The sequence below is a fragment of the Thunnus thynnus genome, chromosome 8 (genome assembly GCF_963924715.1).
Source record: "Thunnus thynnus chromosome 8, fThuThy2.1, whole genome shotgun sequence".
Lineage (NCBI taxonomy): Eukaryota > Metazoa > Chordata > Actinopteri > Scombriformes > Scombridae > Thunnus > Thunnus thynnus.
Window position 1 is genome coordinate 29,333,912 of NC_089524.1, and position 18,249 is coordinate 29,352,160.

The window sequence follows — 18,249 nt, forward strand, 5'->3', positions numbered from 1 at the left end:
CACACGCACACATTAAGCCCTGGAACCATACAGGCACCGGGACACTGGGAAGCCTCTGCAGTCCTGTTGTTGTGGCATTTACCAGATTCAGGAGTGTGAGATACCGCTGTACTTCTTCTTTTCTGTCCGCCCATAGAAAGGCCCGAGCTGAGGTGGTGCACAGCTGAGAGTCACTTGGCTGTGACCAAGAGGTGAAACGGAGAGGGAGTGAGCGGGATAAGCCTGTAGAGCTCACTGCTAGCAGAGCAGAGCAGAGTGAGGAGGATCTTTTTACATTAGCTGTGCCTCAGGCACATGCAGATAACAGCAAAGCTCCTGGCTGGCAGGACAGACACCAACATTACAGCCCTGTATCACAGCTGCCAGTGTTTATCCAATCAAAAGAAAGACTACTTTTTATATATTTCAAGGTTTTCTTTGCAGATCTGAATAATATCACATGTATTTACCTCTGCCTGAATGCACATAGATCAGAAAATCATTCAAAGAGATCAACAGATAGAGGCCTGCCTCAGTTTTTATTTTATTAATCAATATAATTACTTAATATACAAGACATTTTCCTATGGAATACATTTATAAAGACATTTATAAAAAAACATTATGCATTAAAGGGAGACTCGTGTAAAAACGGTTGTCTAATGTCCTCTGGGGCTCTGGAGGAGCTCTGTCAGGTCTGACAAAATGACCCATGATGATGTCATCAAGGTGATCAGTTTGGGCTTGTAGACTATAACTTTATAACAGAAAGCCTGTGTTACAAACTGGAGTAATGAGCATTTACTGAGCAAGGACGTTCTAACAAGAAGGTGCTATTAGTTGAAATGTAGAAGGGAAATGTAGGAACCAGTGTTTTTGGAGCTTAACCCATACTAGAGACAAAACATCAGGATATCTCCACCACTACTGTATCAATCTTGACCTTTCTTTTTGAGTCCCCCAATTGTATGAAATTACAATACTACATTGTTGGAGCCATACTGTTGCATGGATGACATATAACTGCATTACCGTGATAGTTTATTTTGACTCAATTCTACATTCACCATCCTGCTGCTGGAAGTTATAAAGCATAAAATGTGTATTAATCTGCAACTGAAAATAGTACCAAAGAAAAAGCCCCTATAGAATAATGCCAGCTTTATCCTTGAATTAAATGCTCTGTTTCCTAACTTTAACTATACATTAACCCATACTTTAGTTGCCAGTTAATCAGTGTATGTGTTATGGCTACGTCCAGTATGAACGCTCTGTCTGATAAACTGAATATATGTGTAATACGGCATTGCATCTCCCCCAAAACATACAGTAGATGTTAATTCAAAGCTGTTGTATATGACCATAATCTGTAGACGATATGATTGTAATATACAAGGGCTACTTGTTAGCACTTTTTCTATCTGTATGATAACGGTTTATGTTTTAAGAACTAGTGTCTCACTGGGAAGCTTTACTCTCATTTCTGAAGCAGCAGCGGCACAGACGTTGCTCTCGCCCCCGTCCTCGTCACCACTTCACAGGCTATTCAATTAGCAGAAGAGGCATGGGAGATGCAGCCATAATGGAGCTGATGAGATGCACAAGGACAGGTGACACTAATCAGAGCGGCGCCCCATTGTCTCTGTGTGGGCATCATTAAGGAAAGAGAGTGATTTCAGGCTTTTTTTTCTCTTGGAGCCTGAACACACTCATGCAAGCTGCGTGCGTTCTCTTCCTTATCATCAATTTGCAACATGTGAGAATATATCCACTGAATAAAGTAAGAGTGTAAGGGTTTGACATAGAGGAAAACAAGAATGTTTGACACCTTGAAAATAGGTTTTAAAGTGTAAGATCTCATAAACGCCACACTGATAAACTGATGTGATATCTCAAATGGCTGTTAGACACATTGTAATACCCAAAGGATTTACTCTCACCCTCTATTCTGTAAACTCATTCTGTTGAAGGTTTAGAAAAAGCAGAGACATCCACTCTTCACCACATCCACTTTCCTCTCCTCCACTTGACTGGGTGAGGCTGCTGATGAAGCGTGACCTGCCGCTGCTGAAGCTGCCTCAGACTGATCCCAGGGGCCCAGGCTTGTTCTGTCCTCTTTACAACCTCTGGCCTGGACTGTGAAGGAGCTCTGCTCGGCCTGCCGGTAACGGCTGCTGAGGTAACTGGACAGACACCTGAGAAAACACCAGAGAAGTACAAACATTAAGAACAGACAGAGACCCAAGCTCTGACTACTTCATCCCACATATTTCTGTCACACAGAGTCCAATTAGCTACATTCACACTTCGGCTCATCCCAAATAACTTTGTTAATATAATAACATAATCCTAATCCCATTATTAAGTCCCTCTTCACCCATTAACTCAGAGTATGTGAGAACCTCCTGTGGAATCCGGGGTGCTGGAGCCTCCTGACAACATGTGAACATACAGTCCAGTGACACCTTGTCTCTCCAAAGACTTTTGTGTTCAGTGTTCACAAAATATTCAAGAATTGATGCAGAGGTTAAATATTGAAAAAGTAAATTATACCCATCTTGCTTTAAGCCGCCATTGACTTTTTCAGTATTTTACCAAGAACACAATCTCTCTCTAACATTAAAGCTGCAGCTGTGTTTGGCCACTAAGGGGCAACATGACAAGCTATACACACAATATTGACATATAATCACAAGTTAATATGGCAAACGAGTTAGTGAACAGTTGCCTATTTACGCTAGTTAATAGTCACTACCTTTTAGATCTGTTTTTGGTCTCCACCACCTCCTAAGAGAAAAATCTACTGCTTTAGCCACTGAATGCTCCATTTTGTCCACCAGCTAATCACTAACTTTGTCTGTCTGCTGGGCAGGTAGTGAACAGTGGGTTTATCAGAGCTTTTTGCTGCCTGCTGTGTCTGGAAAAGACAGAGATGAGAGCAGTAAGATTTAAAGAATGAAATTGTGGGTTTTACAACCAGAGCAATGAGCTAAAAGATGCTAAAAAGCTCCATAGAGCTGAGAGAAACTGTGGAGTCTTGTGATAATCCTCTTTGGGTTCATCACTATGAGTGACTCCTTTCACATTAAACAAAGACATTTCATCCATCCAATATTGGTTAAAGAGCAGCTTTAACAGCTTTGAATTGCCTGAACATACACCATCAAATATTGATCATGCTTCAGTTTCTAGAAGCAGATTTGACAGGAAAACTAATTAAATAGGTTGACACTGAACATCTGAAGAACAGATACGTTCAATTTAAATGTTTCCTCATGTTGATAAAAGCATAATCCATAGGACATTACCTTTCTTACAAAACACATTTGCTATTCAAATGAGTTGTATATGAATGTAATTCTAAGGAGGCAAAGCTGTTAAAGTATACAGTATCACTGCCAAAGGCTGCAAGTATCTCTAATAATTTCCACCAAGTCATGCTGTGGGCTATGTTTAAGACATAATGAGCAAATGTGCATACATTCTGTTCTAAAAGATCTGAAAGTTTTACACTAAAAATATAAATAAATATTATGCAAATCATAAAACTGTAACAAACCTAACAAAAGGTACAGTGTTTCAGCTTATTTTCTGACACAAAAAGCATGTTTTAGTCTCTGGAGAAGGTTAAATGCTTCATGTTGGTGCATACTAACTATCATTGCAATGAGTTGCTAGTTGACCTGAGGTTCATGTGACTGATGTGGGAGCTAATCATGACAGCTTGTCTCCAAGGTGGTTGGATGGCCTCATACTGTATCATTTCCTATCATCAGTAGCCACTTAATATCAAGACATCCACCTTTCAGTACTGCCTGGAAATCTGATTGGGCACCTGAGGAATCAAGGCCGTTTTTTTCCACTTGTGCTTTTCCAACTTTAACTGGATGTGTAAAGCTGGTATAGCAGCACCTTAATACATTTTAATTCAACAGTTTAACAATTTCAGGAACTGTTTGGCACAAAGTAATACATTGGACTGCAAACAGAAAGTCACTCACCCAGCAAATAGACTGAATGCATAACCTCAGTCCACATCGTAATTGGCTGCTGAGGCAAATCAATACCTCAGATCAGAAATGAAGCATTCTGCTTGTTTACAACATCTATCATTTGCTCTTATCAAGTGTGATCAGAGCAATTTTCCCTCCCTTAATATAGGTTTGATGGGACAAAAAAAAGCTCAATTCTCAGAGAATTGGGAAACACATTTTTTGTGCTTCGTGGTAACTAAACTGTCAACAGATAAGAGAATCCATAGTATCAACTTGTGGGTAATTCATCTTACAATTGTGCCCTTGTGTTTTCCTTTTGGAGCAGCTTGGAAATATGGTTTGAGGCCTTTGCTCAAATGTCACAGCAAATGTCTCGTCCAAAGAAAAATGTAAAGCAGAATGTAAAATGTGTATACTTTAAGCACTGTGCTCTCTGTGTCCCCAAATTCTTTTCACTTATGTGCATAGTACTGTAGCTGCTACTTCAAAAAAGCACATTTGTATCCTTGTGTACACTTATATCTGCAAAAGGGCGATGAGCTACTCGTCCTCCGGCAGCTCTGCAAACTGCTGTAGACAGTAGCGTGAGGTGAGAGAGCAGTGTAGGCCACTTTGTATCATGTCAGCACTAGCGGTTAGACGCGATCTCCACAGTGTCCCTTGTCACCAATCACATCCTTTTAAACCACCCAGGGAGCTCGACAACCCCCCCCCACCCCCCCACACACGCACATACACACACACACACACTCCCTTATCTGTCAATGCTGCTTAAATAATGTAATTAATGACTTAATTAACATTTCCATAATCTATTTTAATAAATCTAACACGGCATAATGAGAGTTTCTAACCTCCAGGCAATGGCATATAAAAATTCAAAGTGCAGAGCTGCATGGTCAGGGCACTGTCTCAGTGCTGCTGCTCTCGCCATGACAGTAAACGAAGGAGAGGGTGCATATTGTGTGACAGCCTTCTGAGAGGCAGTTCAAGCCTGACAAATGTCATGTGACTTTGTGAATGTGTCCAATAAGAGACCTGCAGCAGGACGAGGAGGGCAGAAAGGATTATTTTGCAGGTTCAAAATATTTAAATGAAGCCAGAGTGCCACTGATGTGGTCGATTGTGAGGAAAAACAAGCCATTCAGTCAACTAAAATAATTCAGCGTGTTTTCTTTAATTTTTTTTTTTTTTAAATTTTGTCTTACAGCACTTGAAAGAAAATTAAGATCTTTTTCTTAAGTAAAACTAGCAAAACCACAATGTGAAAATACTCCAGCACTCAGAATTTTTCAACCCTCACCCTTACTACATTATAGTGTGTTATTAACTATTTATTAACTGTTTATAACTGCTTATAAATACTAAATAGGGAAATTTTAAATTAAGTGTTACCCAGAATTCTATTTGAGTATTACCAGCAAAATGTCAATAAAAGTACTAATTATGTAGAATAGCCCAATTCAGAATGTTAAATGGACACCCCAAGGTCCCAAAGGATTATATTTTTTTATCTTATGTGCATAAGATAATAATTTGTCAAGTTACTATCTTGCGCAACAACATAAAAATATTTTAATGGTTTAAGAGTTTTGTTGCAGGATAAGTCACAAATCATTCTTATTATTGCATGGAGTTTGGTGACCTCATATAAATCCCACCATAGCTTTGCACAACTCCAAACTGAGCAGAGATTTATTTAGCCACAATAACTGAAACACCTGTACATGCAGGACATTTAATCTAGGGTTTGCAGTACATCAGAAGATGCCATGTTTCAACCATTTTAAATGGAAGTAGTCTTGGCCAAGAGGAGAGGTCATCAGGTGGTATCCCACCTTCACAGAGCCTTCGACCCTTATCCACAACACTCTCCAGTTGGTGGCTTCCAGCTGGTGTCCTCCCTCTTGTGACAGAGCCAACAGGAGGCTCTTTCTGCTGCTTCCTCCAACCTTTGGGCAGCTGTTTTTCTCTTGTGGCCCCTCACTCCTACTTTTGTCAGCAGATTCCTTACAGATTGGGCTGGGAATCCACGACATCTCACCTCCACTGCAAACAGCCATGTTGTCAACCCTTTTTCCTGGCAATCCTGGACCAGTTGTTGGTACTTGGTCTTCTTTCTCTCTGCTGCTTCTTCACAGACCTCTTCCCACCGAACTGTTAGCTCCACCATGATAATTTTCTTTCCTCTAGGAGACCAGGTGATGACATATAGTTTCAGGGTAGTGGACAGCACTGCTTCTGGGAACTGGAGTTTTCTGCCCATGTTGACCCTCCTCTCCCACCCCTGGGTTAACTGCAAAAGGTTTTGTTTGGCTTGACCCTAAGCAACCAGCCTCTGCCCTCTTTGATTAGGGTGATGGTGTTCGCAGTGGTTTTGTTTTGGCTGGATGCCTCTTTCTCCTTTTCTGCTCTAGGATGTCTGCAAGTGTTGTCAACACCCTATCATGATGCCATTGGTATCTCCCCTGGGTCAAAGCAGTTTCACACCCTGACAGGATGTGCGCCATGGTTCCTTTCCCTCCACATAGCTTGCAGAGATGATTCTCCCTCACCTCTCACTTGTGCAGGTTGACTGGTGTTGGTAGGGTGTTGTACACTGCTCTGAGCAAGAAGGAAATGCGAAATGGCTCCAGCCTCTACAGTTCAGCCCATCTGATAGCTCTCTTAGGGAGCTCCCACCCTGTCCAGGCACTTTGAGTTCCAAGCTCTATGGAGTTAGCTCTTCCCCTTTCTTCCTCAGTGTTGCAGACTTCATCCTGGATTATGGTTCTCTTCTCCCCAAGGCTAGAATTTAACCACTGCTGGAAAAGTTCCTAGGCCTTCTCTTCCAATGCAAGGGTTTCCAATGATGTCTCTGGTCTGAAGAGCGCATTCTGCCTGGGTGCCTGCAGTGCTGGTGGCCCACTTCCACCCGGATCTTTTTCTTATGCCAGCTTCCCTGACAAGTGGATCTTGGGAATCTCTGTATGTCAAGGAGAGTCTGCACTTGGCAACTTTGTACTCCTCTACTATAGAGGACAGGGTGAGGTGGAGCTGTCCAGATCTTATGTGTAGCTCAATAGGTGTAAAACTTGGGGGTATCCCCAACCGTCTGCGAAGGTGCTTATTGACCTTCCTCTCCACTCCCTTGACTGTTGTCATTGGCACTTCATACACAGTAAGGGGCCTCATAAGTCTCGGAAGCATGCGTTGTTGGTAAAACCAAAACTTGAATTTTCCAGGCAAGCCAGACTTGTTGATCTTTTTCAGCTATTTTTCCACTTGCTTCTCTATGTGGGATATGCTTTTTTGTCTGTCAGAGTGTCATTGTACCATTTTCTAAAGCATTTGATCGGATTCCCTTGTATTGTTGGAATCACTTCCCCTTGAACAAGTAGCTTGAACCTGCTTGTTGGTTTGCCCTTTTTGCTCTGATCAGCTGTTCTCTGAGACTGGTTGTTAGTTATTTTATTGTTTGGGATTTTTATCTCCTTTAGTTGTTTGATTTTCTTTTCTCTTCTGTTGGGCTGCTTTTCCAGTTTGACTTTGTGCTCTTTCTTTGACAATGTTCCAAAGCGTTCTTTGGCCAAGTTTAATGGCTGTCAGTGAGTCGACTTTCCTTTCTGCAGTTCATGCTTGAGTATCTTCAAGCACTTTGTCCAGGTCTTTGTCCAATCTGGACCAATCCTTGGCATCACTTATCTTGGGCCACTTGATTCTTTCCTTCACTGGCTTGGGTGGGCTTTCTGGGATGGCACTGGAGGTGATCCTCATGTGTTCTTGGGGAGATGCAGACACTGAGAGGTCTCTAGGACTGTGGTGTGCCTCCTGCCCAGAATTCTCCTGCGTCTCACCTGAATGTAAGTCTGTGTGGCGCGTGTGAATCACTCCTTGTCCACACTTGGACCTGCTCTGATGTATCTTGAGCCCTCTTGCACATCTTTCCGCAATGGCATTTGACTTCACATACCTCCCCTGTCAAGGTTGTTTGTTTTAGCCTTGTCTGTGTCCATGTCCTTGTCCTAGCCATCACTGTTGTGTCCATCCTGGTGAGTCTCTCATCCTCACCCCCCTCTTGGGAGACACTGGGGATATTGCTCATTTGTCATTTCTGTAGCTTGCTTGGTGCCCTCTTGCAAGTGCTGCACTGGGGTTGCTGGACCCTGTTGCCCATGCCAGTCTTTCCTGGAGGTCACTGGCTTTCCAGGGAGTTCAGGTTTGTATTATAAATAATGCATCGTATTCTATAGATTAATCTAATGTTTTGTATGTTAAGTCAATGTAATTAGTAACTATAGCTGTTAAATAAATGTAGTTATTTAGAAAGCCCAACATTTTCCCTTTCAAATATAGTAGGGTAGAAGTATAAAGTAACATGAATTGTAAGTATTTCACATTTGTACAGTTGTTGAGTACATGTAATAAGTTACTTTCTGTCACTGAAAGATACAGAAAAGCAAGTACAAGCACTAATCATAATTCTTTCTTTTGATTAAAGGATACTTTTTCAACAAAACTAAAATGTCTAATTTAATTAGGCCTTCACATGGACTCCTGTAACGACTTTCATAAAAAAATGACATTAACTGCAATACAGCAAACTAAACGTGCATCTGAAGTGATGTAGCAATGGCAACTGACAACAGGTAACAGAGAAACAGAGGCTCAGTCACTGGGAGTGTAGCAAAATCCTTTAACCCCCCCCCCCCTCCCTGCATTAGACATGACATGACCACATGTTACCATTTCACTGAGAGTCAGTGTAAATGCTCACAATAAAAGGTCAACTGTTTACTTGTTTATTTTTGTCTTAAAGTCTAGTTTCAAAGATTACCAGGCCATGTGGTCGGTGAGAGACATGAGGGTTGCTCCTTACAAGGACTTCCCCCCTAAGGGTGAAGAGTGACTGAGATGCACCCTGACAGGGGGCAGCAGGAGGCTGGCACATCCCAGGCAGCACAAGCACCATGGGGCATGGGTCTGTGAGGCCCACCGATCCTATAAAGGGCACCCTCCAACCTTCCTATTGTACCAGTAATAATGTAAGTACTATCTGACAGCTAACCTGTGTAATGCAATTGGGCACCTCCATTATCACACATTATATTGATTTGATTTATTTATTTATTGAATGGGACAGTGTGGAGTTTATTAAAGATGCACTGCACCAGAGTTAGCTTAAAGCTAATGTGCTAATTTGCCCCCCCCCAAGAAACCAAACAAACAAACAAACAAAAAAACACACAGAACACACCATACAAAATACAAAGCTACACACAGCACATCACATACACTCACAATGTCAATTAGAAATAATGTAATGTAATGGTAGGCATAAAGATGTACAGTATGTATATGATCATTTCTGTTCTATATAATATAGTTGTATAGAGACTTTGAAGTTTCAATAAATATATAATTGGTTATTTTGAATGATTCATACACATTAATAAAGTGTTAGTATATTAACAGTATAACTGTTAGCATGACAACATATTTGAACCTCTTTCAACTCAAACAATGAGCAAATACCTGCAACAAACGTCTGCCAAGAATGTAGCTTGTCTGAAGCTGCTGAATGTGTTGTAAACAAACCAATTTCCTGTCATAAAATTACAGCTCATTACTAGCACGGATATGGGCTTAAACAACATAATGATGCAGAAGCACATTACCAGTGCAACCATATTTATTAATTACCAGTTCACTAGCCACATTCCTTGCAAAGGCGGTTAATGGGGGGAAAAAAAAGTTACGAGCCTTGTTGAGTTAATTACAAACAGCCTCTCTTATTTTAGTTGAGACAAATATTGGGGAAAGCACAGATGTAGAACACAAAGTTTTAATTTTGCTACTGGCACGAAAAGCAGTTTAGGGTGATTGGAGGGTTACATCACTTCTACTACTAACATCATATTTTACAATTAATTCCAAGAAGCAGGGGGGCTTGTCTAAATCCCAGCATTCAGTTGATTAAAGTCAGTTAGTAAAGTAACATTAAAAATGGGGGTTTGTTCTTACTATTAGGAACATACAGTCAAATTATTATGGACTATCATTTCAATATTAATTCTAAGTAATCCAGTAAGCATATATTTTCTAGAAATTTGAAGCCTGCGTGAGTTACTGCATTGGGCAAAAACAGATTACATAACCTGTATTTGTAATCTGATTACAGTATCAGCCATATGTTGCTTTCTAATCACAGAGTAGATATTGTTTATGCCAGGAATCTAATGCATTATTTACAAGTTAGATGCTAATAAAAACAGACTGTTCATTTACTAATGGTTTACAGTACCGCAGGCATCGTTCCAATTAGCAATATCAAAATGGGAAAGAAGACTAAGTGAAAACAAGAGAAGGGGGGGTGTTGGGGGTTGGACAACAACATGTTTTCAGAGATGATTATTTGGATGACACGGGCACTCACTGCATCTTGTTTTGAAACTCACATAAAAATGAAATGTTACTTGAAAGTATTGTTTGCATTTGGCAGATGAAAACACATCTGACCAGAATGGGAAGATACATCATCATATTAATCATTCATATTCTGACTGTGTCCACAGTGGAAGATCAGACCAAAGGGACACACATGTCTAAAAAGTACAAATACACAAGTTAATAAATACTAAGTGAAAAATGAAATACTCACTTGATCAGGAGGATCTCTGTTAGCAGACCAAAAGAGGCTGCTGCCACTTTAAAGGTGCTGGGAGGAGGAGGGTCGGTGAAGGCGGTCATCATGCAATGAACAAGATAAGGCACCAGTCCCAGCAAAACAAACGCAATGATCAGCACAAGCCACGTCTGCCACTGGACGCTCACCGATCGCCATGGAGATCTCCTCTGAAGCTGGTACTGGATGAGACAAACAAGCAAGCAAGTCTGAGTCCTCATGACTTCACACAGTCACACTGAAAATCCTTAATATTTATCAACATGGTTCTTGTTTTAGATGCATAAGAAATAATAAAAGCTACAAACACATTTTAGCAACATTAGCAGCATGGCTCTGTGGATGACTGTCGGTTGGTGGGTCCACCACTTTGGTCCACGAATAACAACTATTGGATGGATTGCTATGAGGTTTTGTACAGATATTATTGTCCCCATAGGATGAAGCCTACTGATTTTGGTGATCCTCTGAGATTTCACCTACGCCACCATGAAGTTCACATTTTTGGATTTGAGTGAAGTGTCTCAACAACTATTAGATTGCCATGCACCTTTGTAGAGACATTCATGTCCCTCTTAGGATGAATTGTAATGACTTCAGTGATCCCTTAACTTTTCATCTAGAACCATCATCAGCTCAAAATTTCAATTTGTCCAGAAATAATTACATTTCCATCAGCCCAAAATGTATTTTGTGTGTATACTAATTATTAAATGTGAGCATGCTAACATGGTAAAATAAGGTGACCATGGTAAACATCACCTGCCAAACATCTGCATGTTAAAATTGTCATTGTTAGCATAATGATATTAGCATTTAGCACTGCTGTGCCAAAGTACAGCCTCACATAGCTGCTAGCATGGCTGTAGATTTAACCTGATAATTAGACTGAATAACAATTTCTGTTTACCTCATTCATTTACTCTGACATAGTGTTCTTGTTTCTGGTCAGAAAAGGGAGTTATTTTGTTTAATTTTTGCCCAACCAGTCAGTTGCAAATGGCACATTGACGTGGAAGCTGCAGTAGCAGCTGCAAGAACCAATTTACATTTTTGATGACAAAGAAATAAGCAGATTTAAAGCTTGTTATTCTGTACGTTGACTTACAACCACATGCACAAATGCGCTATGCTTGTTGCCATTTTTCTGATGCTACTTGTCATGTATGTTGCTATAAGTAGCTAGCTATTTATGAAGATGACTGTCAAGACCATTCATAATCCCGCCTACAAAGCTCTGATTAGTGGACTGTTTCTCCAACTTGCCGAAATAGCTGTTAATTGGCACAACAAAAGATCTCTCTGAATCACTGAACAAATCTGAGATGTGGGCAACGATTCAGAGGTCTGAAACCAGGCAAGTGGACTCTTAGTGTTGTTGAATTCTAAGCCAACTGTGAAAAGAGTTGGTTTCATTAACGTCTGGCAGATTACAGGCATAGCCCCCTGTGCTTAGATGTGTGTTTTAAACCAGTGTAACATACATGATGATTTGTCCAGACTCTAGTTGTAATAAACACTTCCTAAAAGTCTGAGATAAGCGTTTTCATCCTAAAGCCTCGCATTACAAGATAATGTCTGCTTACATTGTCTATGGTGACCTGCCCTGTTTGACACAAACTAGTGCACTGGCCAAATTGTGGTTGTAATTGGGTTTTAAATTGTGTAGCGTGTTCTCAGCTCAAAACAGTCGATATCTGCTGAGCTACAGAGCCAAAGAGTATAAAACAGGACAAGTTTTTTTTCCCCAAATGAAAATCCTAGTAACTGTAGTGTGATACCATAATGGAGAGTAAACTGTTCTGTGCATCCAGCATTTTTTTAACTTCAGGCTTAAAACAATTAAACAGATATAAAATACCCACTAGTAACATACACACATAGTCACATACATAAAAACACTGAAGCATGCATGCAGTCATCAAGCCAGCATGCAAACACTGCCTTAAATCCTGGCCAAATATTGCCTTACTCTGGAGACAAACCAAACCACTTGAACAGCGTTTGATTAGTGTCTGGAATTCATCTGCAAATGCACACTTGCCTTGTCCTCTTTCATGGCTGCTATTCATTAATTAGATTCTTTGTGCAACTGAGCTATCCTCAATGTTTAAGGTTACATCAGGCCTCAGTAAGTGGCTGCCTGATAACAGAATGCATCCATCTTCATTACTCAGCCCTTTCTGTCTAGGCTTGCTCCTCCACAAGTGAGCTATGTCAGTAGGTTCTAAGGAACTGATACATTTCATTGCATTTAGATCCTGAACTTTTGCCTCCTTTGATTTTGGTTGCTCTGATTAAATTACTGGGTTGTGTTTTCCACTCTTTAGTGGTGATTTTTCCTTCTCAAGGTGGAACGGTGGTGCAGCCAAATGGAAACCAAACACATTCTTTTGGTTTTTAGATGACCAACTCTCTTTATGAATCCACAGTAAGGATTGTCGGATAAACAGCCACGTAATTCGTAAATCTTCTGTTAACGTTAGTCTTGACTCATTTATGCAAGACACATTCCATCCTGTCCTAGTGGATCAATTAAAAAAAAAAAAGTCATTATTGTCAGTTGTGCCAAGCAAAGAAAGTCTGCAACAAGGTTCTTTTAAATGAATCTAGTCTATTACACATTTTGAACATTTTGTCTGATCTTCAACATCAAGTTAAAGATCATATTAAGTTTATTCACTTTAAGTCATTACTTCTGTTTTAACTCATGCATATCATGTCAACCAATAATTTAGAAATGATTAAATTTGAAATGAGATTTCTATCAAATTACTAATTTAATTAATCATATATAAATTAAAAGCTCATGTTGAATTTATGAATCTTTTTGCATTTGGTTTCATGATGAAAACCAGTCTGTGTTTCTGCTGGTACAGAGGCTATTAGAGAAAGAGAGAGACAGAATAAAAAATGTAAGCTTATTCCATCTTTTTTGCCAAAGAAAGCCCAGGCATTCAGATAAATGTCTTCACAAACCAAAACACATGTTTTCAATCTTTGAGGAAATATGAATAGACTCAACTCCCAAGGTAACAACGGAGTGAATGTATTGCCACACTGTGAAGGCTTTCTTTTGTTATTTAGGAATAGAACCTGATAACACAAGCAATTACAATGGAACTAAATGTGGTGGTCAGTCCTTAAGGTTTGAGTGACTGAAAGCAATTGAACATATTTTGGTAACAATCTTGAAAAGACACATTTAATTGAGGCTGTTTGCATCACATCCATCAAGCGGGGCCTCAGCTTTTAGTCATATCAAGGCCAAGCCAGTTTGAATCAGGTTAAAAGCAGCTCAATATGTTTATTGTATTCCCTCTGCCAAATTAATTATCTGTGAAGAAGCTGAGTAACCATAAGGAGACAGACCATCACATCTGTCCTGTCTCCACATGACTGTGTGGAATGTAAGCATGTTTTATAATATTTTGGAGAGATAGAGAAAGACCAGTGGTTCAGATAACGAGACACAATGGTCCATTTATTCCTTCAAGAAGACATATGATTAAAGACACTGTATATGATGATATGTATCACAGACCTGGCAGACTCACCTGCCCCTTTTTTGGTTAAGAACACTGTCTCATCAGAAATTACATTTGCTGTGTGTCTAATCTGGAATTCAAATAACACGTGGTAATCCAAACACTGCACTGAGAAGAAAGCTGTAGCTTAAAAAGTCAACACACAATACATTAACCACTGGTTAAAAATCACAGTGTGTTAATTACATCCTGATGTTTTATGACTGTGACCTTTAAACACTATACCAATCAATCAATACAGGAGGGAAGCAGCCTATTGGGAATATTTAGATCCACAGATTCTGAAAGTAGGGCACTATTTATCCAAGTACAATCATTATTAATAGCTGGACAGTCAACCCAAATACATTTTCTGCATATTTTCCACCTTACCCCTTCTCCCTCCAGAAGTACAACCGCTACCACATACACCACCAGAGGTTCTCAACCTTTTTTGGGTAAAAGACCCCCCAGTAGGGGAAACCTACATTGCTTTATTGTAATACAACTGCATAAAACAGCATATGTATACACAATCAAAATGAGCATGATGTTTATATTGCCTCTTTTTGCTCTCTGTCTTGGTTTTCTTCTCCTGTGGACCAGATTCTGTTTGACCGGTGTCTGAAACAGACAGTGGTTTGTTACCTTTTGGCCATTTCTCCATATTGCTAATGCTACAGTGAAAAACACTTCTTCTTCGTGTTTGTTTGTTTGTTTGTAGCTACATTTCAAGTGCTGTATGCCGAACCATGCAAGTCAATGTTTTCCACAACAAATTCCTGCAAATGTTTCTCAATAAAAGCCTTGTTCAGAAATGAAGGGTTTCTGTCCACTGAAACACTAGAGGGCCTTTAATTTGAAATGGATACAGGAGGTGTTGAGTTCTGGATTAACAGTGTAATGCAGTAATTTTAAAAGGGCAAACGGGAGCGGATCAAAACAAGGCTTCGTACTAAAATATGACAAATTATCAAATAGAGGGAATGAAAAATAATGGCCTGCTATCTTCTGCAGCTGAGGTAAATAAAGGCCTTGGTCACTATTTGAGGAAATACGTTTTGTCTGTAAAGGCCATAGGATTTCACGGACCCCTTGCATTTACACCATGGACCACTAGGGGTCTGCAGACCCCCGGTTGAGAAACAGTGACACACATTGTCCAGCAAGGAGATAATTAACCGGAGTTATCACATTGGTACAGCAAAGGGAACAAAGGGACAAATGCAATATCATCCTTGTGAAGTCATGGTCAGACATGTTTGACCCATAAGTGACTATGATATTTCCCCTGATATTATATCAAACACCAATGATTATAACAAAAAAGTTTTATCGTAATGTTCTCAGATGTAATGCTCAGGGTGGAACAAACTGCTGCAGGAAAAAAGTATAGGGGAAGATAATTCAATATCTCTTCCTTGAATTCAATAAAGAGCAGGACAGAGTGGCTGATGTTAGCCTAAACGTTGTTATATATAATATATTGGATATATTGGGTTACCACCATAATTATTAGAAGTTATCCACATATGCTAATGTCAGCAGCTTTAGATCAGATAAATAGGGTTTGGTCAGTGTCTAGTTTTGCAGGTCTGGTTTACAAACTTAAACGAGTTTGATTTTATGCAAACCAACTAAACCGGCATTTGTCATTATGAGACGTTCTGGCAAATTAAAAAGTAGCCTACATCAGCAACCTGCGCCAACGATGCTAAATCCAACTTGTATTGCATTAGTAATAAGTGATATGACAAAGTGATTGACATAATATTATGTTTGTTTATAAACAGAGCCACTAGTGCCTGAGTACAAAAAAAAAAGATTGACAGGCCATGCGCAATTTAGCGCCGAGGCCGGCAACAAGGAGATCAAATTTCAGTAGACCAATCAAAGGTGGGTGGGGAGAAGACATTGCCCATGGCACATGGTGTGTTGTTTACTAGAAAGTTCATGTGTTTTTTGGGGAGATGAGACAAAACATGGCAGAGTTAGAGTCAAAGAAAATGCAAACTGTGCAAATATAGCAACAAACTGATGAAAGAGGTGAGCCTAAAAACACAGATGAGGCAACGTGTAAACACTGCATGAAAAAAGTCATGGCAAAGGGTAGTAATACATCTAACTTGTATTCCCACCTGCGAAAATATCATGCCTGCATTGCTGCACAGATGGGCCCCACAGTGAAAGGGGGGCAGTCGTCTGGGCTTACTTCAACACAAATGTCCATAGAAGGGATATTTACCAAGGGCTCGAAATGCAAAAGAAACAGTGCTAGATGGAAGAAGTGCACTGAAGCATCACTGCATTAGTTTATTTATTAGTTTGAATTTAAATTTTAGAAGAAGAAGTTGAATAGTTGTTGTGAGAAATAAGAACGCAATGTGTTCACTCAGTTGTCCTGACTGTGGTACCACTACGCACTCATTCATGGGCTCTCATTATGTTCCACTACCAGTATCTGGCTTACTATCAAACCGGTTGGCCAAACCCTACAGACAAATACATTGTTTAATCCATTCCATATATATATATATAAATTATTCGTTGTTCACAGCTGAGGGTGTAGCCAACGGTCAATTCCACCTTTAGATGTCAAAACAAACTAAAATTTGGAAATGAGGCATCATACACATTTGCATATGTGATAATATATGGCAAATTTAGCATTTGGCATATTTACCAACTAATTTTTTTTTAATTACCATAATTCTTAATTGTACCTGCTGCAATGGAGATCTGAATTTGTTTTCTTGAACTGGCTCAGTACTTAGTGACCTTTTACTGGCAGTTATTGGTTTATTGACAAACTTAAGTTAGATCTCCTAATTTCAGGTGCAACACAAATTAACTGTGTAATGTGGAAATGCCAAACAGCTCTTGAGTCTCCCATGTACATGCTGCTTGTTTGCTAACAACAGGGATGAAGTTCTACTTAGCAGTACCAGGCTAGAAAGTCTATTAACTTATTGAGATTAAAAGCCTGATGCCTCCCACCCGCCCCTCCGTGGCCCCTTCCCCCGGCCAGCATCACACCTCCAAAGGAGAAAGGTGATTGATGAGAGCCATCAGGCAGCTTGAAATCTCTTCTCTCATTAGACTGCTTATGCATCTGAGCTGTTTCAACACACTGGGAGAGCAGGGCAGGGGAAGGGAGAGAGGAGGTGTCCATCCTCTGACTTTTTAGAAGATAAGTACTTGCACTAAAATATTTATCTTGTACATTAATCTCTGGGAAATTTATTTGCCATTATACTTTCCCTGAGAAAAAAAGAGACTTTTTTTTTTTTTTAAATAGAGAAGTGTGGTTTCCACTCCCTAATCTTCATGCTCAGTGAGCTTTCTCTCTTTCGACTCGCTCATGGGACTGGTTGGAAATTAATGTCCCTGAGGGAGCGGTGTTTGGACAGTCAGGGTGGATCCTGTCATCGACCACTGAGGCTCTCTTGAGGAGGGTTAGCTGGAGTGGCAAAAAAGAAGGGAAAGAATTTTACATATGCAGTTCCCTAATGCAGATGTGTTCAATCACATTAATACTAGTGTAGCACATTATTATGTACTAATTGCCAATGGATAGTAGCCTTACTATAATTTGCTGCTGATTAGATCACTGCCATTCTGTTCAGATAAATAATATCATTGTACCTAAAACAATAACCAAGATAAATGGTCAGAATCATTGCCCTGTGCGGAAACAATTTAGTTTAGTCAGTCAAGTGAAATGTTTTTGAGGAACTATGGACCAAGGAGGAACAAAGAACTATGAACCAACAAAACTATGCAGTGTAAATATCACATATAAAATGAGGAAGATGCGGAAATCGTGCCTTTCATGTGATTGAAACATTAAAATTGACCGTTTGCTAACACAAGAGCGAAAGTGGAAGGAACTAATTATACCGTGACCATAACATAAACTGCAAACATTAGCATGTCCAGCTAACAATAGCTGACTACCTACAGTAGTAACCCAACCCTGTGTTACTATGAAGGCCATATCATTAGCTAATTACACTGCTTTGTGGGTTACAGCTTGTTTAATAAAAGCCTGGTTCATGAGTTGCACATCCACTGAGGGGGAGCT

The 18,249-nt window shown here is 39.9% G+C and overlaps 1 protein-coding gene across 6 annotated transcripts in view; it reads right to left on the bottom strand.

Annotated features, from left to right (window-relative positions):
- Positions 1-509: 509 nt before the first annotated feature.
- Positions 510-18,249, bottom strand: part of LOC137188274 (uncharacterized) — a 155,726-nt gene continuing 137,986 nt past the window's right edge. For all 6 annotated transcript variants that reach the window (XM_067597865.1, XM_067597866.1, XM_067597863.1 and 3 more), the window contains 2 exons: positions 10,615-10,820; positions 510-2,174 (listed from right to left, as the gene is read on the bottom strand). In XM_067597865.1, coding sequence (XP_067453966.1) covers positions 1,952-2,174; positions 10,615-10,820 — 429 coding nt within the window. In that variant the 3' untranslated portion in view covers positions 510-1,951. The remainder of the gene's footprint in view (positions 2,175-10,614; positions 10,821-18,249) is intronic.